General features: G+C 34.8%; 1 protein-coding gene across 1 annotated transcript in view; it reads left to right on the top strand.

Moving 5' to 3' along the window:
* Positions 1-19,018, top strand: part of C9orf72 (C9orf72-SMCR8 complex subunit) — a 28,734-nt gene that overhangs the window by 2,738 nt on the left and 6,978 nt on the right. Inside the window, exons 2-8 of the mRNA XM_017508891.2 lie at positions 3,456-3,943; positions 5,020-5,079; positions 8,154-8,249; positions 9,019-9,083; positions 10,667-10,739; positions 12,381-12,497; positions 14,186-14,421. Of these exons, the coding sequence (XP_017364380.1) occupies positions 3,500-3,943; positions 5,020-5,079; positions 8,154-8,249; positions 9,019-9,083; positions 10,667-10,739; positions 12,381-12,497; positions 14,186-14,421 (1,091 nt within the window). The 5' untranslated portion in view covers positions 3,456-3,499. The remainder of the gene's footprint in view (positions 1-3,455; positions 3,944-5,019; positions 5,080-8,153; positions 8,250-9,018; positions 9,084-10,666; positions 10,740-12,380; positions 12,498-14,185; positions 14,422-19,018) is intronic.

Here is a 19,018-nt window from a genome sequence, read left to right as displayed (position 1 = left end):
CGGCTAATTTTTTGTATTTTTAGTAGAGACAGGGTTTTGCGAAATTGGTCAGGCTGGTGTCGAACTCCTGAACTCAGGTGATCCACCTGCTACCTAGCAGTCTATAGCAGTTCAATTTTTACAACATGGTAAAAAGTCTCCCTATAATTCAATCAGATTTTGCTTCAGGGCTCAGTTCTGTTTTAGGAAATAATTTTATTTTCAGTTTGATGATGAAATATTAGAGTTGTAATATTGCCTTTATGATTATTCACCTTTTTATTCTAAAAGAATGAAAGAAAAATATGTTTACAATATAATTTATGGTTGTATGTTAATTCATTATGTTGGTGTCCAGTTTGCTGTTGTTAGTTATGACAGCAGTAGCGTCATTACCATTTCATTTCAGATTACATTCCTGTATTTGATCATTGTAAACTGACTGCTTAAATTGTATTAAAAACAGTGGATATTTTAAACAAGCTATACAGCTTATATCCAGTGTGTTGTCTCTTATGACTATTAAATTGATATACCTGAAAGCATTACCTAAATGAGTTTTTGAAATTAAAAATACACATGTTGAAACTGTCTTTGTGTTCAAACATTTCTGCACATACTTATAGTTAACTGTTTTGCCAGGCTCTGTATGCCTCCTTATAATATGATAAAAGCACTCATCTAATGCTCTATAAATAGAAGTCACTGCTTTTAATCAGACTCTGAACTCTCTTGACAAGATGTGGATAAAATTCTTTAAGTAAAATTGTTTACTTTGTCATACATTTACAGATCAAATATTAGCTCCCAAAGCAATCATATGGCAAAGATAAGTATATCATAGTTTGCCAATTAGCTGCTTTCTATTGCTATTATGATAAATAGATTTCACAGTTTTAGACCTGCTTAAATGAAATAATAATTTTTTTACTTTCAGTCTTGGATAACAAGTCTTCAATTATAGTGCAGTCACACATTCTTTAGGAATGCATCATTAGGCTATTTTGTCATTATGCAAACATCTATTTTGTCATTATGCAAACATCATAGAGTGTACTTATACAAACCTAGATATTATAGCCTTTACATACCTGGACTATATGGTATGCTTCTTGGCTACAAACCTGTACAGCTGTTACTGTACTGAATACTGTAGACAGTTGTAACACAGTGGTAAGTATTTATCTAAATATATCCAAACATAGGAAAGGTACAGTAAAAATATGGTATAAAAGATAATGGTGTACCTGTATAGGCCACTTACCATGAATAGAGCTTGCAGGACTAGAAGTTGCTCTGGGTGAGTTAGTGAGTGAGTGGTGAGTGAATGTGAAGGCCTTGGACATTACTGTACACCGCTGTAGACATTATAAACAGTACACTTAAGCTACCCCAAATTTATCTTAACAGTTTTTCTTTTTTCAATAAAAAACTAACATGAGTTTACTATAACTTTATAAACTTATTAATTTTTTTAACTTTTAAAATAACAACTTGAAACAACCACATTGTATAGCTGTACAAAAAATATTTTTTCTTTATGTCCTTATTCTGGAAGCTTTTCTCTGTTTTTATTTTTTTTTTACTTGTTAGTCATTTTTGTTAAAAACTAAAGCACACGCTTTCATCTCGGCATAGACAGGATTAGGATTATCAGTATCACTCCCTTCCACCTCACTGCCTTCACTTCCATATCTTGTCCCACTGAAAGGTTTTTAGAGGCAATAACACACATATAGCTGTCACCTCCTATGATAACAATGCTTTCTGTTGAAAACCTCCTGAAGGACCTGCCTGAAGCTGTTTTATAGTTAACAAAAAAAAAAAGTAGAAGGAGTGCACTCTGAAATAACAAAGGTATAGTGAATACATAAACCAGCAACATGGTAGTGTATTATCAAGTGTTATATACTGTAGTATGTGCTATACTTTCAACGACTTGCAAAATTATACTAAGACCTCATGATGGTTACAGTGTCACTAAGGCAATAGCATATTTTCAAGTCCATTGTAATCTAATGGAACCACCGTCACATATGCAGTCTACCAGTGACTGAAACATTGCATGGCACATAACTATTTGCAAAAATGATTCATTTTACATTAGTATCACATAGGATGTACCTTTTTAAAGTGATATGTTTGTGTGGATTAAGATGTACAGGTTGAGCATGGGAACCAAGAGTCCTCGGCTCTGTCTTGGATGTGAGCTTTTACGCTTTTCTCATCATGTTTGTTTTCTCATTAAATTGAAAGACTTGGACAGGCCCTGTTTAGCCCTTTGGTTCTCTACATGTTCTAAATAACTAAAGCTTCTTAATTCCAGCCATTTAGTGTAGAACTCTCTTTGCAATGTTAAAGTGCTGTACCGGTTTCTTGACTAGCATATTAAATGTATTTATCTTTGTCTTGATATTTCAATGTCATTTTAAACACCAGGATCTGGCTTTAGTATTCTCATACCCAGAGAGTTCACTGAGGATAACAGGGCTGTTTACTCATTTTTTGTTACGGTTCCAGACTTGTGGTATTGCAATCTTTTTTTTTTTTTTTTTAAACCTTTTAGCAGCTTTAAAGTATGTCTGTTGTTAGGTGTTGTATTACTTTTCTAGGATTACTGTAATGAAGCACTACAAACAGTGGTTTTAAACAACAACAATTTGTTCTCTCACAATTCTAGAAGCTAGAAGTCCGAAATCAAAGTGTTGACAGGGACATGATCCTCAAAAGACTTGAAAGAAGACTCTCTTCTTGCCTCTTCCTGGCTTCTGGTGGTTACCAGCAATCCTGAGTGTTCCTTTCTTGCCTCATAGTTGCAGCAATCCAGTATCAGCCTTTGTCTTCACATGGCTATCTACCCTTTGTGTCTGTGTCTCCATATAAATACAGCAGTTATTGGATTAGGGCCAACTCTAATCCAGTGTGACCCCATTTTAACATGATTACACCTATTTCTAAGTAAGATCCCATTCACATACACCAAGGGTTAGGAATTGAGCATATCTTTTTTGGGGACACAATTCAACCCACAAGTGTCAGTCTGTAGCTGAGCCTTTCCCTTCCTGTTTTTCTCCTTTTTAGCTGCCGTGGGTTAGGGGCCAAATATCCAATCATACTAGAATTGCATATGGACTGGATATTTCGGAATAGTGAGGGTCTGTTCTATGAACTTCACTATGTAACAATGTAACATTTAATATCAGTGTAAATTAGCCCTTTTTTGTTATTTCTTTGAATTTCTAAATGTATGCCCTGAATATAAGTAACAAGTTACTATGTCTCATAATATGATCATATCAACAAACATTTAATGTGTACCTACTGTGCTAGTTGAATGTCTTTATCCTGATAGGACACAACAGGCTTCTGAGTCTCTGACTTAAGAGGACAAGCCATGTATGTCTAAATCATTTGGGGTTTTGATGGCTATCTTTAATTGCTGAACCTAATCATTGGTTTTATATGTCATTGTTTAGATATCTCTGGAGCGTTTGGATAATGTGACAGTTGGAATGCAGTGATGTCGACTCTTTGCCCACCACCATCTCCAGCTGTTGCCAAGACAGAGATTGCTTTAAGTGGTGAATCACCTTTGTTAGCAGCTACTTTTGCTTACTGGGACAATATTCTTGGTCCTAGAGTAAGGCACATTTGGGCTCCAAAGACAGAACAGTTACTTCTCAGTGATGGAGAAATAACTTTTCTTGCCAACCACACCCTAAATGGAGAAATCCTTCGAAATGCAGAGAGTGGTGCTATAGATGTAAAGTTTTTTGTCTTGTCTGAAAAGGGAGTGATTATTGTTTCATTAATCTTTGATGGGAACTGGAATGGGGATCGCAGCACATATGGACTATCAATTATACTTCCACAGACAGAACTTAGTTTCTACCTCCCGCTTCATAGAGTGTGTGTTGATAGATTAACACATATAATCAGGAAAGGAAGAATATGGATGCATAAGGTAAGTGATTTTTCAGCTTATTAATCATGTGAACCTATCTGTTGAAAACTTATTTTCTGATACATATAAATCTTATTTTTTAATTATATGCAATAAGCATAAAATAATAGATGTTATTTATTTTGCATTTACCCTATTAGATACAGATAGATCTGGTCTGATGTCTCCCATCTTCGTATTAACTGTGGAAGGCAGGAGATGGTAGCTCCACATTACAGATGAAAAACTGAAGCTTAGACAAATAAACTTTTAGATCCTGGATTCTTCTTAGGAACCTTTGACTTGAATACATTTTGTTTTCCTTTCATTGCTCAATCCTGTGTTTCACTTACTACTGTCAGTATAACAGTTCAGAATCATAGTTTCATAAGTTATTGATCATGTAGCCTTTGGTCCCTTTAACCTCTTTGCCAAGTTCCCAAGTTCATAAAATGAGGAGGTTGGACAGAATGGTTTTCAAGAGATTTCCTTTTGATTTTACAGAAATTGTTTCCCTCTAAATCCTATAGTTGAATATATAGTGATATTTACATTTCAGTATAGTTTTGGTATATCTAAAGAACATCTTGAATTCTCCTTCCTGTGTTCCAGTTTGGTAATAACCTGAAAGTCCATTAAGTGTTACCAATTTTAAAAGGCTTTTACCCAATAGTAAGGAAAAATAATATCTTTTAAAAGAATAATTTTTTACTATGTTTGCAGGCTTACTTCCTTTTTTCCTCACATTATGAAACTTTAAAATCAGGAGATTCTTTTAAACAACATCATAATGTTAAATTTGAAAAGTGCAAGTCATTCTTTTCCGTTTTGAAATGATGCAGATGTTACATGGACTTTTCTGTGAAGTTAACTGCTTTTTCACTGCAGAATAAAGGGTGTTTTGATTTTATTTTGTATTGTTTATGAGAACATGCATTTGTTGGGTTAATTTCCTGCCTCTGCCCTCATTTTTTCTCTAAAGTAGAAAAGCATTTTTCTTGTGAACTCAATTACTACACAATAACATGTCTATTGAAAAATAAGCAAGTACCAAAATGTTGTGAATTGTTTTTTTAAATAAATTTTCTCTTGCTCAGGAAAGACAAGAAAATGTCCAGAAGATTATCTTAGAAGGCACAGAGAGAATGGAAGATCAGGTAAAGTACAGATTGTATAATGTCAAATATTATTATTCACTCTGCCTGTATCTGTATAAGGTTAATGGCTACATTTATGAAGGCCTGGGAGACATACCGAGTAAGCCTTAATGGTACTTTTATGGAGCTGTGCAGAATAAACTGGAGGAAGATTTCCATATCTTACACCTGAAGACTTAAATCAGTAAAAAAAGGAAAATAGTAATTACATCTACAAATTAATATTTGCTCCCCTTTTTTTTTCTGTTTGTACAAGAGTAAATTTTGGATAACTTGTTCATAGTAAAAATTTTAAAAATTGTCTGTGATATGTTCTTTAAGGTATTACTTCTCACACTTTTCCATAGAAGTAGCTGTAACAGAGAGAGAACATATGTACCCCTAAGGTATCTGTCTGGGGCATAGGCCCAAGTCCACACAATATTTCTTTTAAGTCTTATGTTGTATCACTAAAACTCATGCAATTTACATTTTATTCCATGATATAACTATATTAATATTAAAAATTTGTCAATGATATTTCTTACTCTCTCCTCTAGGAAAATGTGCCATGTTTATCCCTTGGCTTTGAATGCCCCTGAGGAACAGACACTAGAGTTTGAGAGGCATGGTTACAAGGGTGTGGCTTCCCCTCTAGAAATTAGGTGCAGACCATTTCAGTGTAAAGCAGAGAAATTCTCCTGAAGGGGAATCTCCAGTGAAGAAAGAGTTCTTCACTTTTACTTCCATTTCCTCTTGTGGGTGACCCTCATTGCTCCTTGTAAAACTCCAGTATCTTAAACATGGCTGTTTTGCCTTTCTCTGGTTCTTAGCATGACTGAGACAAATGATACTTTAAAAAAGTAATTAAAAAAAAAAAAAAAACTTGGAAAATACAGGGACATAATACAGAACCCTATACAATGATCTCCTTTACCAAACTGTTGTGTTTGTACTTTTGTAGATAGCTTTACAGTCCAGAGACAGTAATTCTGTGTAAAAGTCTGATTTAACAAGAAAAGAAAAGATTTCCCTTTAACCAAAGAATCCCAGTCTTTATTTGCTTGTCGGTAATCAAGGTCCCCAGGAATGGGGTAACTTTCAGTACCCTGTAACCCACTAGTTATGGAGTAATTAAGTCGACTTATCTCAAGATGAGGAAATTTAGAACCAAGTAAAATTCTGCTTTTACTGGGATTTTGTCTTTTCAAATCAGAAACCTTAAGTTGACCAGTCTTAATGAATTTTGGTCTCTCTTTTAAGTGCTCTTCTTGAAAATGTTATCCTACTGCTGCTGAGAAGTTCAAGTTTGAGAAGCACAAGGAGGAACAGAAACTTGAGGGATTTTCTTTTAGAGCCTCTTCTGTATTTAGCCCTAAAGGATTTTTTTTTTTTTTTTTTTTTTTTTTCTGGTGGTGAGCTTCAATGAGGATCTCTATTAACTTACAATGATAATAAATGTCTGAGATACTGTGAATGAAATACTATGTTTGTCTAAACCTAAGAGGAAATATTTTCCCAAAATTATTCTTTCTGAAAAGAAGGCCTTGTCTTTTGATTGAGTCCTTGCACATCTCACAACGACTTTATTTTGAACAATACTGTTTGGGGATGATGCTTTAGTCTGAAACAACTTGAGTTGTAGTTGTCATTTGATAAAATTGCTTCACAGGGCAGGAAATTTAACATGGATCCAGTCATTATTCTTGTTAGATTGAATGTGTTCATTGTAATTCTAAACAGGCATATAATTATTACTTTGAACACTAAAAACAATAGTTGTGGAAGGTACTAAAGGATGATTTTTTTAAAAAAATTAAACTTTCAGCGTTATACAGATGGACATATGGCTTAGGATAAAACTTACAACAGAGGTACCGTCACATTTAAATTCTCAAGCAAGTTAATAATAATAAAGGGCTCTGAAAAACTGGTTAAAGTTTCTCAAAAAATAGCCCTGGGTCTGACAGAGATTCCAACTTAAAGATGCATATGAAGACTTTGAATAAAATCATTTCATAAAATAAATGAGGAAAAACAACTAGTAATGTATGATTAAAAAATATATGTTTAACTAAAAATTCACAGACATTTGACAATTTCATTTATATCTCAAAAAGTTTACTTACCCAAGTTGGTCACAAAACTGGTGAGATTGGTGATGGTAGTGAATTAATGAGGGACCACCCATATTTGAAACATTTTACATTTGCGACGTGTTATACTGAATTTTCAATTTGATTCTATAAACTACACATTTCAAAATTACAATTTCAAGATGTAATAAATAGTAGTATTATCTTGAAATAGCTCTAAAGGGAACTTTTCTGTTTTATTGATTCTTAAAGTATATGTGCTGATTTTGATTTGCATTTAGGTGTTGATTCAAGTTTTCCTACTGTGTTATTTGGTAAGGATTTCAAAGTCTTTTTGTGCTTTGTTTTCCTCATTTTTAAATATGAAATATATTGATGATCTTTAACAAGATTTTCTATATGTCTCAAATTTTAAAGGAGATCTTTTCTAAAAGTGGCATGGTGACTTAATTATTGCATATAACAGTAAATGATAAACCAATGATTCCGTGCTCACTAAAGAATAAAAGTGAGCTTTCAAGCCACGGGCAGTGGCTCATGCCTGTAATCCCAGCACTTTAGGAGGCTGAGGCGGGTGGATTACCTGAGGTCAGGAGTCCAACATCGGGCTGGCCAACATGGCGAAACCCCATCTCTACTAAAAATACAAAAATTTCCCGGGCATGGTGACAGGCCCCTGTAGTCCCAACTACTTAGGAGGCTGAGACAGGAGAATCACTCGAACCCAAGAGGTGGAAGTTGCAGTGAGCTGAGATCGCACCATTGCACTCTAGCCTGGGCAACAAAAGCAAAACTCCATCTCAAAAAATAAATAAATGAAAGTGAGCTTTAGATTGTGTATTAATCCTTTAGACAAGTAGTAGACTTGTTTGGTACGGTGTTTGAACAAATTACCAAGTATGTTTATCAAAGAGTGTTATTGTCTGATTCTTATTTTTTATTACCCAGCTTATCTCATATTATGTGATTTTCTTCAATTCATGTTACTTTATTGTGCAGGGCCAGAGTATTATTCCAATGCTTACTGGGGAAGTGATTCCTGTAATGGAACTGCTTTCATCTATGAAATCACACAGTGTTCCTGAAGAAATAGATGTAAGTTTTTATATTTTTAAATGAGAGCAATTATGCCCTCTATCAGTTTTGGGGAGGTTATATTATTATTGTATGTATTATTAATATTCTAATTTTAATACTAAGCATTTTGTCATACATTATTATTCACATGCTGTATTAGCCGCTTTTAACAAATAAGCACACACAAAATCCTGGATTTTTATGGCAAAATCCTGGATTTTTTTTCTGACTAAAGCTAAAAGAACCCTTTGATCAGTGATGACAAAATTAATTTCATTTATTCACTACTTTTGTAATTCCTAGAAGTGGGAGGATCCCAGCTCTTACAAAGCAGTGCTATTTAATGGCAGTACCTTTTGAAACCAAACAGTGTGCAGAAGTAGTAGCCATTAAGGGAAGTCTACTTGTAGTCACAAATTTCATTTCCTTAGTCATTTGTTGAGGATGTTTTGAATTACATACTATGAGTATTAAGAGATATCTTTAAGAAACTATTCTTGTTGTTTCCTCATTTGGTCATTTAGGTTAACCTGTCTCCTGATTCTGACAGGTCAGAAGAAGAAGTTGTTCTTGTAAAAATTGTTTAACCTGCTTGACCAGCTTTGACATTTGTTCTGAAAGTTTATGGTAGTATACAGAGATTGTTTTATGGGGAGTCTTGAGTCTCAGAAATGAAGGCAGTGTGTTATATTGAATCTAGACTTCAGAAAACCTGTATAATAAAAGTGTTATTTCAACACTATATTATAGCCAGACTAATTTCTTTTTATTTTTTGGCGCATTTTAGATAGCTGATACGGTACTCAATGATGATGATATTGGTGATAGTTGTCATGAAGGCTTTCTTCTCAAGTAAGAATTTTTCTTTTCATAAAAGCTTGATGAAGCAGATATAAATCTTATGTTCACCTATGACTAGATTTGGAAGGAAGAAAATAACAGACTGTCTACTCAGATTATTCTAGGGAAAACATTGTATATTTGAACTGTTGCTTAAATTTGTGTTATTTTTCACTCATTATATTTCTGTAATATATTTGATGTTTATCCATTAGCTGTTTAAAGAAACTGAGTTTCTGTAGTTCCCAGACAAGAAGTCATGGCCCCTTGCTTGATTCTGGTTTCTTGTTTTACTTCTCACTAAAGCTAAAAGAACCCTTTCAAATTAAGTTGTACTGTAAATGAACTTGAGTTATTTAGGCCTAGAAAAAAAATTATTCATATTGGTACTGATCTTTTTCCATCCAGCAGTGGAGTTTAGTACGTAAGAGTTTGTGCTCTTTAAACAGACTGCTTGGGTTAGTACTGTGTATCCCTGGGCAAAGTACCTGAATTCTCTATGCATGCATTTCCTCATCTGTAAAATGACAATAATAATAGTAATAGTACCTAATGTATAGCATTGTTGTAAGCATTGAGTAAGATAAATAATATAAAGCACTTAGTACAGTACCTGGAACATAAAAACACTTAATAATAGCTAATAGCTAACATTTTCTAGTTACATTTCTTCTAAGGAAAATGTTAACAAATAGCCAATTATTTGTTGTGTACCTACATGTTAGTTTCTATACTAAGTGCTCTACATGTGTTATCTCACATTCTGCTTTAGTGTTTCTTTACAATTGCAGATTATCATGAAATTTTACTTTTAAAAAGAAGTAGGCTGGGTGCAGTGGCTCATGCCTATAATCCCAGCACTTTGGGAGGCGGAGGCAGGTGGATCACGAGGTCAGGAGTTCAAAACTAGCCTGGCCAAGATAGTGAAACCCCCTCCATCTCAACTAAAAATACAAAAATTTTAGCCAGGCGTGGTGGTGGGCGCCTGTAATCCCAGCTACTCCAGAGGCTGAGGGCGAGAATTGCTTGCACCCAGGAGGCGGATGTTGCAGTGAGCCGAGATCGTGCCACTGCACTCTAGCCTGGGTGACAGAGCGAGACTCCGTCTCAAAAAAAAAAGAGAGAGAGAAGTAAAAGGATAAAGTATTCACTTTTATGTCCACTGTCTTTTCCTTCAGGCTTATGAGGGAGTATCAGAATGTGTTTAACCTAAGAACCTTAATGGCTTGAATCAGAAGCACTTTAGTCCTGTGTCTGTTCAGTGTCAGCCTTTCATACATCATTTTAAATCTCATTTGACTTTAAGTAAATCACTTCATCTCTCTACATGTCAATTTCTTCAGCTATAAAATTATGGTATTTCAATATATAAATACATTAATTAAATGATATTTTACTAATTGGGCTGTTTTAAGACTCAAGAAAATTACTGTGAAAGGTGTCTAGAAAATGTAGGTCCTATACAAATAAAAGATAACATTATGCTTATAGCTTCAGTGTTTATCATGTAAAGCTATTCTGAGTTACTTATTTTGCTTTTAGTTTGTTAAATTTTTTTACCAGCAATGTTTTTATCTGTTTTCTTTAACTTACAGTGCCATCAGCTCACACTTGCAAACCTGTGGCTGTTCCGTTGTAGTAGGTAGCAGTGCAGAGAAAGTAAATAAGGTAGTTTATTTTATAATCTAGCAAATGATTTGACTGTTTAATACTGTTGATATGTCATGGATTGTCATTTAAATGGTAGTTTGCAATTGAAATGGTCTAATAATATAAGGAGGCAGTGTAATCTCATCAAATTGTTGAGACACCTTGTGGCAGCAGTGAGTTTGAAATAAACTATTTGAATAGGAATTATATATCAGTTTATTTTGATAACTTGTAAATACCAGTGTCTGTTGTGTATAAATGGTTTTGAGAATATATTAAAATCAGATATTTAAAAAAATACTACTTTTCTATTTCCCAATGTTATCTTTAACAAATCTGAAGATAGTTGTACTTTTGGTCCTAGTTCCAAAGATATTACGTTTATTCATATTGATTTTGTTGTCTTGGTTTTCCTTCTAAATCTCTCCCTTTTAGGGAGCTATTGGGATTAAGTGGTCAGTGACGATTATACTTTATTCAGTAGTGTTTCTCACCCGTTCCTTCAGTGCTACTTGAGTTAATAAAGGATTAATGAACAGTTACACTTCCAAGCATTAGCTAGTAAACTAAATGATTTTGCACATTTCTTCACTGACCATTAGTTAGAAAGAGTTCAGAGATAAGTACGTATATCTTTCAATTTCAGCAAACCTAATTTTTTTAAAAACGCTTTACATAGGAAATATGTTGGAAATGATTATTTACTTTACAAAGGTATTCATAATTTATTTTTTCTGTAATAAGCTACTTTGTGTATTTACATGAACCTTAACTTATCAAAATTATATTTCTCATATAACCATTTGTGAGAGCTTAGTATACCTCTGTTATTATATTACATCTAGGGACTAGTGATCTTACTATTTCTGTTACCTCAAACAGGTGGCTTTCCATCTGTGACCTCCAAAGCCTTAGGTTCCCCAGAGAGACTGCTGAGCTGCTTTATGAAGAAGAAAGGCTCCATAGTTGGGGTTAGGTTTTTTAAACATTTTTCCCATCCTCCATCCTCTTGAGGCAAAGATAAAAGGGATAAAAGGCATTCCTTTTGTCTTTTTTTAATTTGAGAAAGAAGTTGCCACTGCTCTAGGTTGATAACCACTGATTCAACATAATAATTCTGGATATAGTTTGAATTTCAAGATAGTTACATTCCTTTTTTTTTTTCCTAATAGAGCTGTAGGTCAAATATTATTAGAATCAGATTTCTAAACCCCAATTAATGACCTGCTTATTTTAAATCAAATTCAATAATTAATTCTCTTTTTATTGGAGGATCTGGACATTCTTTGATATTTCTTATAACAAATTTCACATGTAGACCCACTAAACAGAAGCCAAAAAGTTTCCATTGTCAAATAAGTCTGAGAAGGTCTGCGTATTATATAATTCACCTGAAGAGTCACAATATGTATCCAAATGTTAAAGGTTTTGAGATGCCATACAGTAAATTTACCAGGCATTTTCTATATTTGCCCACAGAATCCCCATTTTAAGCAACAACTTTTATATCCCATGGATTCCTGGTGACTAAGGAATGCTTAATTCTTAGGATATGTTTTATTGATAATAACAATTAAAATTTCTGCTCAGATTTCTTTCATAAGCAAATCAGTGGTCTTTTTACTTCATATTTTAATGCTAAAATATTTTCTTTTATAGATAGTCAGAACATTATGCCTTTTTCTGACTCCAGCAGAGAGAAAATGCTCCAGGTTATGTGAAGCAGAATCGTCATTTAAATATGAGTCAGGGCTCTTTGTACAAGGCCTACTAAAGGTATAGTTTCTACTTATCACAAGTGAAACAATTTTCTAAAATCATTTTTGAGACTCTTTATAGACAGATCTTAAATATTAATATTTCATGTATCTCATTGATATGCCAAGGGACTGACTTCCTTTACACAGTTCTGAGCATAGACCGTACGTCTTATGGATTTACAGTTAGTATCATCAGTAAAACACCGTAAAATATCCTTGTTTTCCTGGTGGGAAACTTCCAGGTGGGAAACTACCTGTACCTACATGTTTAGCCTCAGGATTTTTTTAAAACACATGTATGAATCAGGTTGCATATCTAAAATAAGATCATTTCTTTTTTACTAAACACATTTGAATTGTATTGAAAAAAAATTAAAACATCTTAAAGAAGCATAGAGGATTTAAGCAATTCCTATGTATGTGTACTAAAATGTATATATTTCTATATATAACATGTATTAGAAAAAACTTGTATTTTTCTTTCATTTGAGTCTACTCTTCAAGTAGCAAAACAGAAATGTAAATTAGCAATTATTTACAATACTTAAGGGGAAGAAAGTTGTTCACCTTGTTGAATCCATTATTGTCATTTCAATTATTGTCCGAAGACGTGAAGAAATAGCTTTCCTAATGGTTATGTGATTGTCTCATAGTGACTACTTTCTTGAGATGTAGTCACAGCAAAATGAAAGAATAAAGTTTAAAAATTGTTAGAAAGAAAAATTATGTTAGGTTTTTGCATTTTCAACAATGTGCTGCTATGAGTTCAGAATGATAGTATTTAAATATAGAAACTAGTTAAAGGAAACATTTCCTATTTGAATTCTATAGATCTGTAAATTAGAACTTCTGTTAAAGACATAATAAAGTGCTTAATACTTTTGTTTCCTCAGCACCCTCTCATTTAATTATATAATTTTAGCTCTGAAAGGGGTCTATACCAGATGCATAGAGGAAATTTCAAAATTATGATTTAATGAAAAAATATTTAATAGTTCTCTATGCAAGTACAAATTATCTAGTTTTCCAGAATATACCTTTGACATTATACAAAGATGATTATCACAGCATTGTAAGAGTGAAAAATGGAAATAGCCTCTGTCTTCTGTGCATAGCATATAGCACAGTACTTCATATACAGTAGGTTGTTATTATATGGTAACTATATACACCAACAGATTAGGAAAGTAAATTTGTTATTTATAAAAATGCATATTCACTGAGATTTTAAAAATGTATAGAGTAACTAAGAAATTAAAAGACACTTGTAATTTCACAATCCAGTGAATAGCCACTATTAAGATTTGGCATATCTCTTTCTAGTCTTTTTATCCCTTTTGGATGTATTTTATTTAAGACTCCCAACCCCACTGGATTATCTCTGCATGTTCTAATCTTTTTTTTTTTCACAGCAGATTCTAAGCCTTTTTGAATATTAACACAAACTACAACTTCATCTGTAGCTGCTAAATAATAAACACATTTTTATTTATTTAACCACTTCTTTTGGATGCTTCGGTTGTTCTGATGTTTTGCTATTAAAATCAATGAGATAGTGAACATTCCTGTCACTAAAACTTTGCACACACTCATGAGTAATATCTTAGGATAAAGTTTTAGAGATGGATTTGCTAAATCAAAGCCCATTTTTTAAAACTAAAAAACATTTATGTAAGACAGTAAATTTTCCTTTTATTTTGACAGGATTCAACTGGAAGCTTTGTGCTGCCTTTTCGGCAAGTTATGTATGCTCCATATCCCACCACACACATAGATGTGGATGTCAATACTGTGAAGCAGATGCCACCCTGTCATGAACATATTTATAATCAGCGTAGATACATGAGATCCGAGCTGACAGCCTTCTGGAGAGCCACTTCAGAAGAAGACATGGCTCAGGATACGATCATCTACACTGACGAAAGCTTTACTCCTGATTTGTATGTAATGCTCTGCCTGCTGGTACTGTAGTCAAGCAATATGAAACTGTCTTTTTTTTTTTTTTTTTTTTTTTTTTTTTTTGAGACAAAGTCTTGCTCTGTCTCCCAGGCTGGAGGGCAGTGGTGCAGTCTTGGCTCACTGCAACCTTTGCCTCCGGTGTTCAAGCAATTCTGCTGCCTCAGCCTCCCAACTAGCTGGGACTACAGGCAAGTTCCACCACACCGGACTAATTTTTGTATTTTTAGCAGAGACAGAATTTCACCATGTTGGCCAGGCTGGTCTCGAACTCCTGACTTCAAGTGATCCACCCGCCTCAGCCTCCCAGAGTGCTGGAATTACAGGCATGAGCTACCACGCCTGGCCAAAACTGTGTCTTTTAGGAATAAAAACAAAACAGAAGTTGCGGTTAAGAGGAAAGAAATATCACTAGCAGAATTATGCTTAAAGAAACATTTAATCAAGCATTTTTTCCTTAATTTTTTTTCCCCATACAATTGTGTTTACCTTAAAATAGGTATGATTAGCCCTTAAGGTAAATATTTAAATATTTGTTTAATAAATATATATTGAGCTCCTAGGCACAGTACTAGGTACTGTGGCCAAGCAGACAGCCCCAGTCCCTACATTGCGTATAGTCTATTGTATAACAGTTACTGCATGGACTTATTAACAAAACCAAAGAAGTAATTATTTTTTTCTTGACATATGAATATAAAATACAGAAAAACTGTTAAAATATATTAATAGAGCATTCTTTTATCTTGCATTTTATATTGTTATTCACTTCTTATTTTAAAAAAAGTCTGATCCGTAAATTCAAAAGGAAAATTAAGGATAATTAAATGTTGAACATGGACCCAACTTAAAAAAAAAAAATGGTGATGATAAATCTATTATCATAAAACACTAAGTAAACACTTAAATGATGTTCTAAAATCAGGAAAATAATTACAGTATACTTCTGTGGCTCTCTTTTATCAAGTGAAAAAAGGCACAGTAGCCTATACCTATAAGAATAGAGCTTTGGAAGTCCACGACACACAGATCATTTGAGGCCAGGAGTTCCAGACCAGCCTGGGCAACATAGTGAAACCCCATCTATACAAAAAGTAAAAAAGAATTAGTTGAACGTGTTTCCGTGTGCCTGTAATCCTAGCTGTTCAGAAAGCTGAAGCACGAGGATCTCTTGAGCCCAGTAGTTTGAGGTTACAGGGAGTTTTATGATTGATTGTGCCAGTATTCTCCAGCCTGGGGGACAACGAGACTCTCTTAAAAAAAAAAAAAATGCTTGGAATAATGCTTAGCACATAGAAGGTAGTCAGTAAATGTTAACTGTAATAACCCAGGTCGAAGTGTATAAGGCAATAGAAAAATTGGGGCAAACAACCTTGTCCTGTGTTTCTACAGAATGACTTTGAGTGTAGGCCACGGGTATGTGGAGCACCAGTAATTATGCATTTAAGTGTTAACCAAAGGTACAGAATAGAAACATCTTGTTCAAGGGATCCCCAGCCTTATATATCTCAAGGTACAGAAAGATGACTTAATATAGGACTCATTTTTTCCTAGGTCTCTGGAGTTTTTATTGGTTCTTGAGAAAGTATTAGGGGAATTGTTTCAGAAAATGAAGTGGTCGGCTGGGCATGGTGGCTCACGCCTGTAATCCCAGCACTATAGGAGGCCAAGGCAGGCATATCACCTGAGGTCGGGAGTTCGAGACCAGCCTGACAGACATGGAGAAACTGCGTCTCTACTAAAAATACAAAATTAGCAGGGCGTGGTGGCGCATGCCTGTAATCTCACCTACTTGGGAGGCTAAAGCAGGAGAATCACTTGAACCCAGGAGGCGGAGGTTGTGGTGAGCTGAGATCACGCCGCTGCTCTCCAGCCTGGGCAAGAAGAGTGAAACTCCATCTCAAGAAAAGAAAAGAAAAGGAATTAGTCACACTTCAAACTGAAATTTCATCTCAATAAGTTTTTATATATTGGTAAATTTCGGTAGACATGTAGAAGTTTTCTAATTAATCTGTGTCTTGGAACATTTTCGTTTTTCCTAAAGTGCTTATTATTTTTCCCTTTTTTGATTGGAGCTTATTTGAGGAAATTTAGTGAACTGCAGAATGAGTTTGCAACCATTTAGTATTTTTGTGTTTTTTTCAGAAGGAGTATGTGTATTTTAACGTTTCTTAATCATTTTTTGCAAGCTATTTGTTTTGCTGATTTGGCAAACTATAATTAGCTTCTCATTTTGCTGACCATGACAAAATAATGTCCTGAATTTTAAAATTTTGCTTCCAGCTCTAAATTTTTTTTAAGTGTGTGTGTGTGTGTGTGTGTGTGTGTGTGTGTATGTATAATTGCACTTAAGGTTCTGGGGTACATGTGCACAACATGCAGGATTGTTGCATAGTTACACACATGGCAATGTGGTTTGCTACCTCCATCCCCCCATCACCTATATCTGGCATTTCTCCCCGTTATCCCTCCCCTCCCTACCCCCCACTGTCCCTCCCCTATTACCCCCAACAGACCCCAGTGTGTGATGCTCCCCTCCCTGGGTCCATGTGTTCTCATTGTTCAACATCCGCCTGTGAGTGAGAACATGCGGTGTTTGTTTTTCTGTTCTTGTGTCAGTTTGCTGAGAACGATGGTTTCCAGATTCATCCATGTCCCTACAAAGGACATTAATTCATCGTTTTTTTATAGCTGCATAGTATTCCATGGTGTATATGTGCCACATTTTCCTTGTCCAGTCTATCATCGATGGGCATTTGGGTTGGTTCCAGGTCTTTGCTATTGTAAACAGTGCCACAGTGAACATACGTGTGCATGTGTCTCTACTATAGAATGATTTATAATCCTTTGGATATATACCCAGTAATGGGATTGCTGGGTCAAATGGAATTTCTATTTCTATGTCCTTGAGGAATCGCCACACTGTCTTCCACAATGGTTGAGCTAATTTACACTCATACCAACAGTGTAAAAGTGTTCCTATTTCTCCATATCCTCTCCAGCATCTGTTGTCTCCAGATTTTTTAATGATCGCCATTCTAACTGGTGTGAGATGGTATCTCAATCTGGTTTTGATTTCCAGCTCTAAATTTTCTAAACACAAAATTGCCCCAAAAAATAGTATTTTCAACCACTAGATTGTGTGTTAAGTCAATGTGTCACACTCATTTTACTTTCAAGTCTATGTTTTTACATGTTATTTACATTCGTTTTGGCTTTTTTTGAAACGGGATCTCCCTGTGTCACCCAGGCTGGGGTGCGGTGATGTGGTTTTGGCTCACTGCAACCTCCGCCTCCCAGGCTCAAGTGATTCTCCTGCCTCAGCCTCCCAAGTAGCTGGGATTACAGGTGCCCGCCACTACGCCTGGCTAATTTTTGTATTTCTAGTACAGACGGGGTTTCATGATGTTAGTCAGGCTGGTCTTGAACTCCTGACCTCAGTTGATCTGCCCACCTCGGCCTCTCAAAGTGCTGGGATTACAGGTGTGAGCCACCGCACCCGGACCTACATTTGCTATTTTTAATTTTAACTTTTTAAAATAATTCTAGTTGCTGCCAATACATGAAAAATTGGTCACTGGGATTTTTTTTTTTTTTAACTTTTATTTTAGGTTCAGGTGTACATGTGCAAGTTTGTTATACAGGTAAATTGCATGTCACGAAGGTTTGGTGAACAGATGATTTTATTACCCAGGTAATAAGCGTAGTACCCAATACGTAGATTTTTGATCCTCACCTTTCTCCCACCCTTCACCCTCAAGTAGGCCCTGGTGTTGCTGTTTCCTCCTTTGTGTCTATGTGTACTCAATGTTTAGCTCCCGCTTAGAAGTGAGAACGTGCAGTATTTGGTTTTCTGTTCCTGCGTTAGTTCACTTAGGATAAAGGCATCTAGCTGCATCTGTTTTTTATGGCTGCATAGTATTCCATAGTGTATATGTGTCACATTTTCTTTAACCGGTCTACCTCTGGTAGACATTTAGGTTGATTCCCTGTCTTTGCTACCATGAGTAGTGTGCTGTGATGAACATACACATGCATGTGTCTTTATGGTAGAACAATTTGTATTCCTTTAGGTATATTCAGAATAATGGGGTTGCTACGGTGAATGGTAGTTCTATTTTACGTTATTTGAGAAATCTTCAAACTGCTTTTCACAATTCGTAAACTAATTTACAGTCTCACCTGCAATGTGTAAGCATTCCCTTTTCTCCACAACCTTGCCAACATCTGTTATTTTTTGACTTTTAATAATACCCATTCCTAGAGAATTGATTTTCAATTCTCTGATGATTAGTGATATTGAGTATTTTTTTCATATGCTTTTGGCTGTGTGTATATATTCTTTTGTTTCATGTCCTTTGCCCACTTTGTAATGGGGTTATTTTTTGCTTGTTAATTAGTTTAAGTTCCTTCCAGATTCTGGATATTCCTTTGTCGGTCAGATGCATGGTTTGCAGATATTTCTTCCCCCATTGTGTAGATTGTCTTTTTTCTCTGTTGATAGTTTATTTTGCTGTGCAGAAGCTTGTTAGGTCACATTTGTCATTGTTTGTTTTTGTTGCAGTTGCTTTTGGCATCTTT

Source organism: Cebus imitator, unplaced genomic scaffold (genome assembly GCF_001604975.1).
Source record: "Cebus imitator isolate Cc_AM_T3 unplaced genomic scaffold, Cebus_imitator-1.0 Scaffold403, whole genome shotgun sequence".
NCBI lineage: Eukaryota > Metazoa > Chordata > Mammalia > Primates > Cebidae > Cebus > Cebus imitator.
Note: the sequence above shows the minus strand (reverse complement) of the source record. Positions and strands in the feature narration are given on the sequence as shown.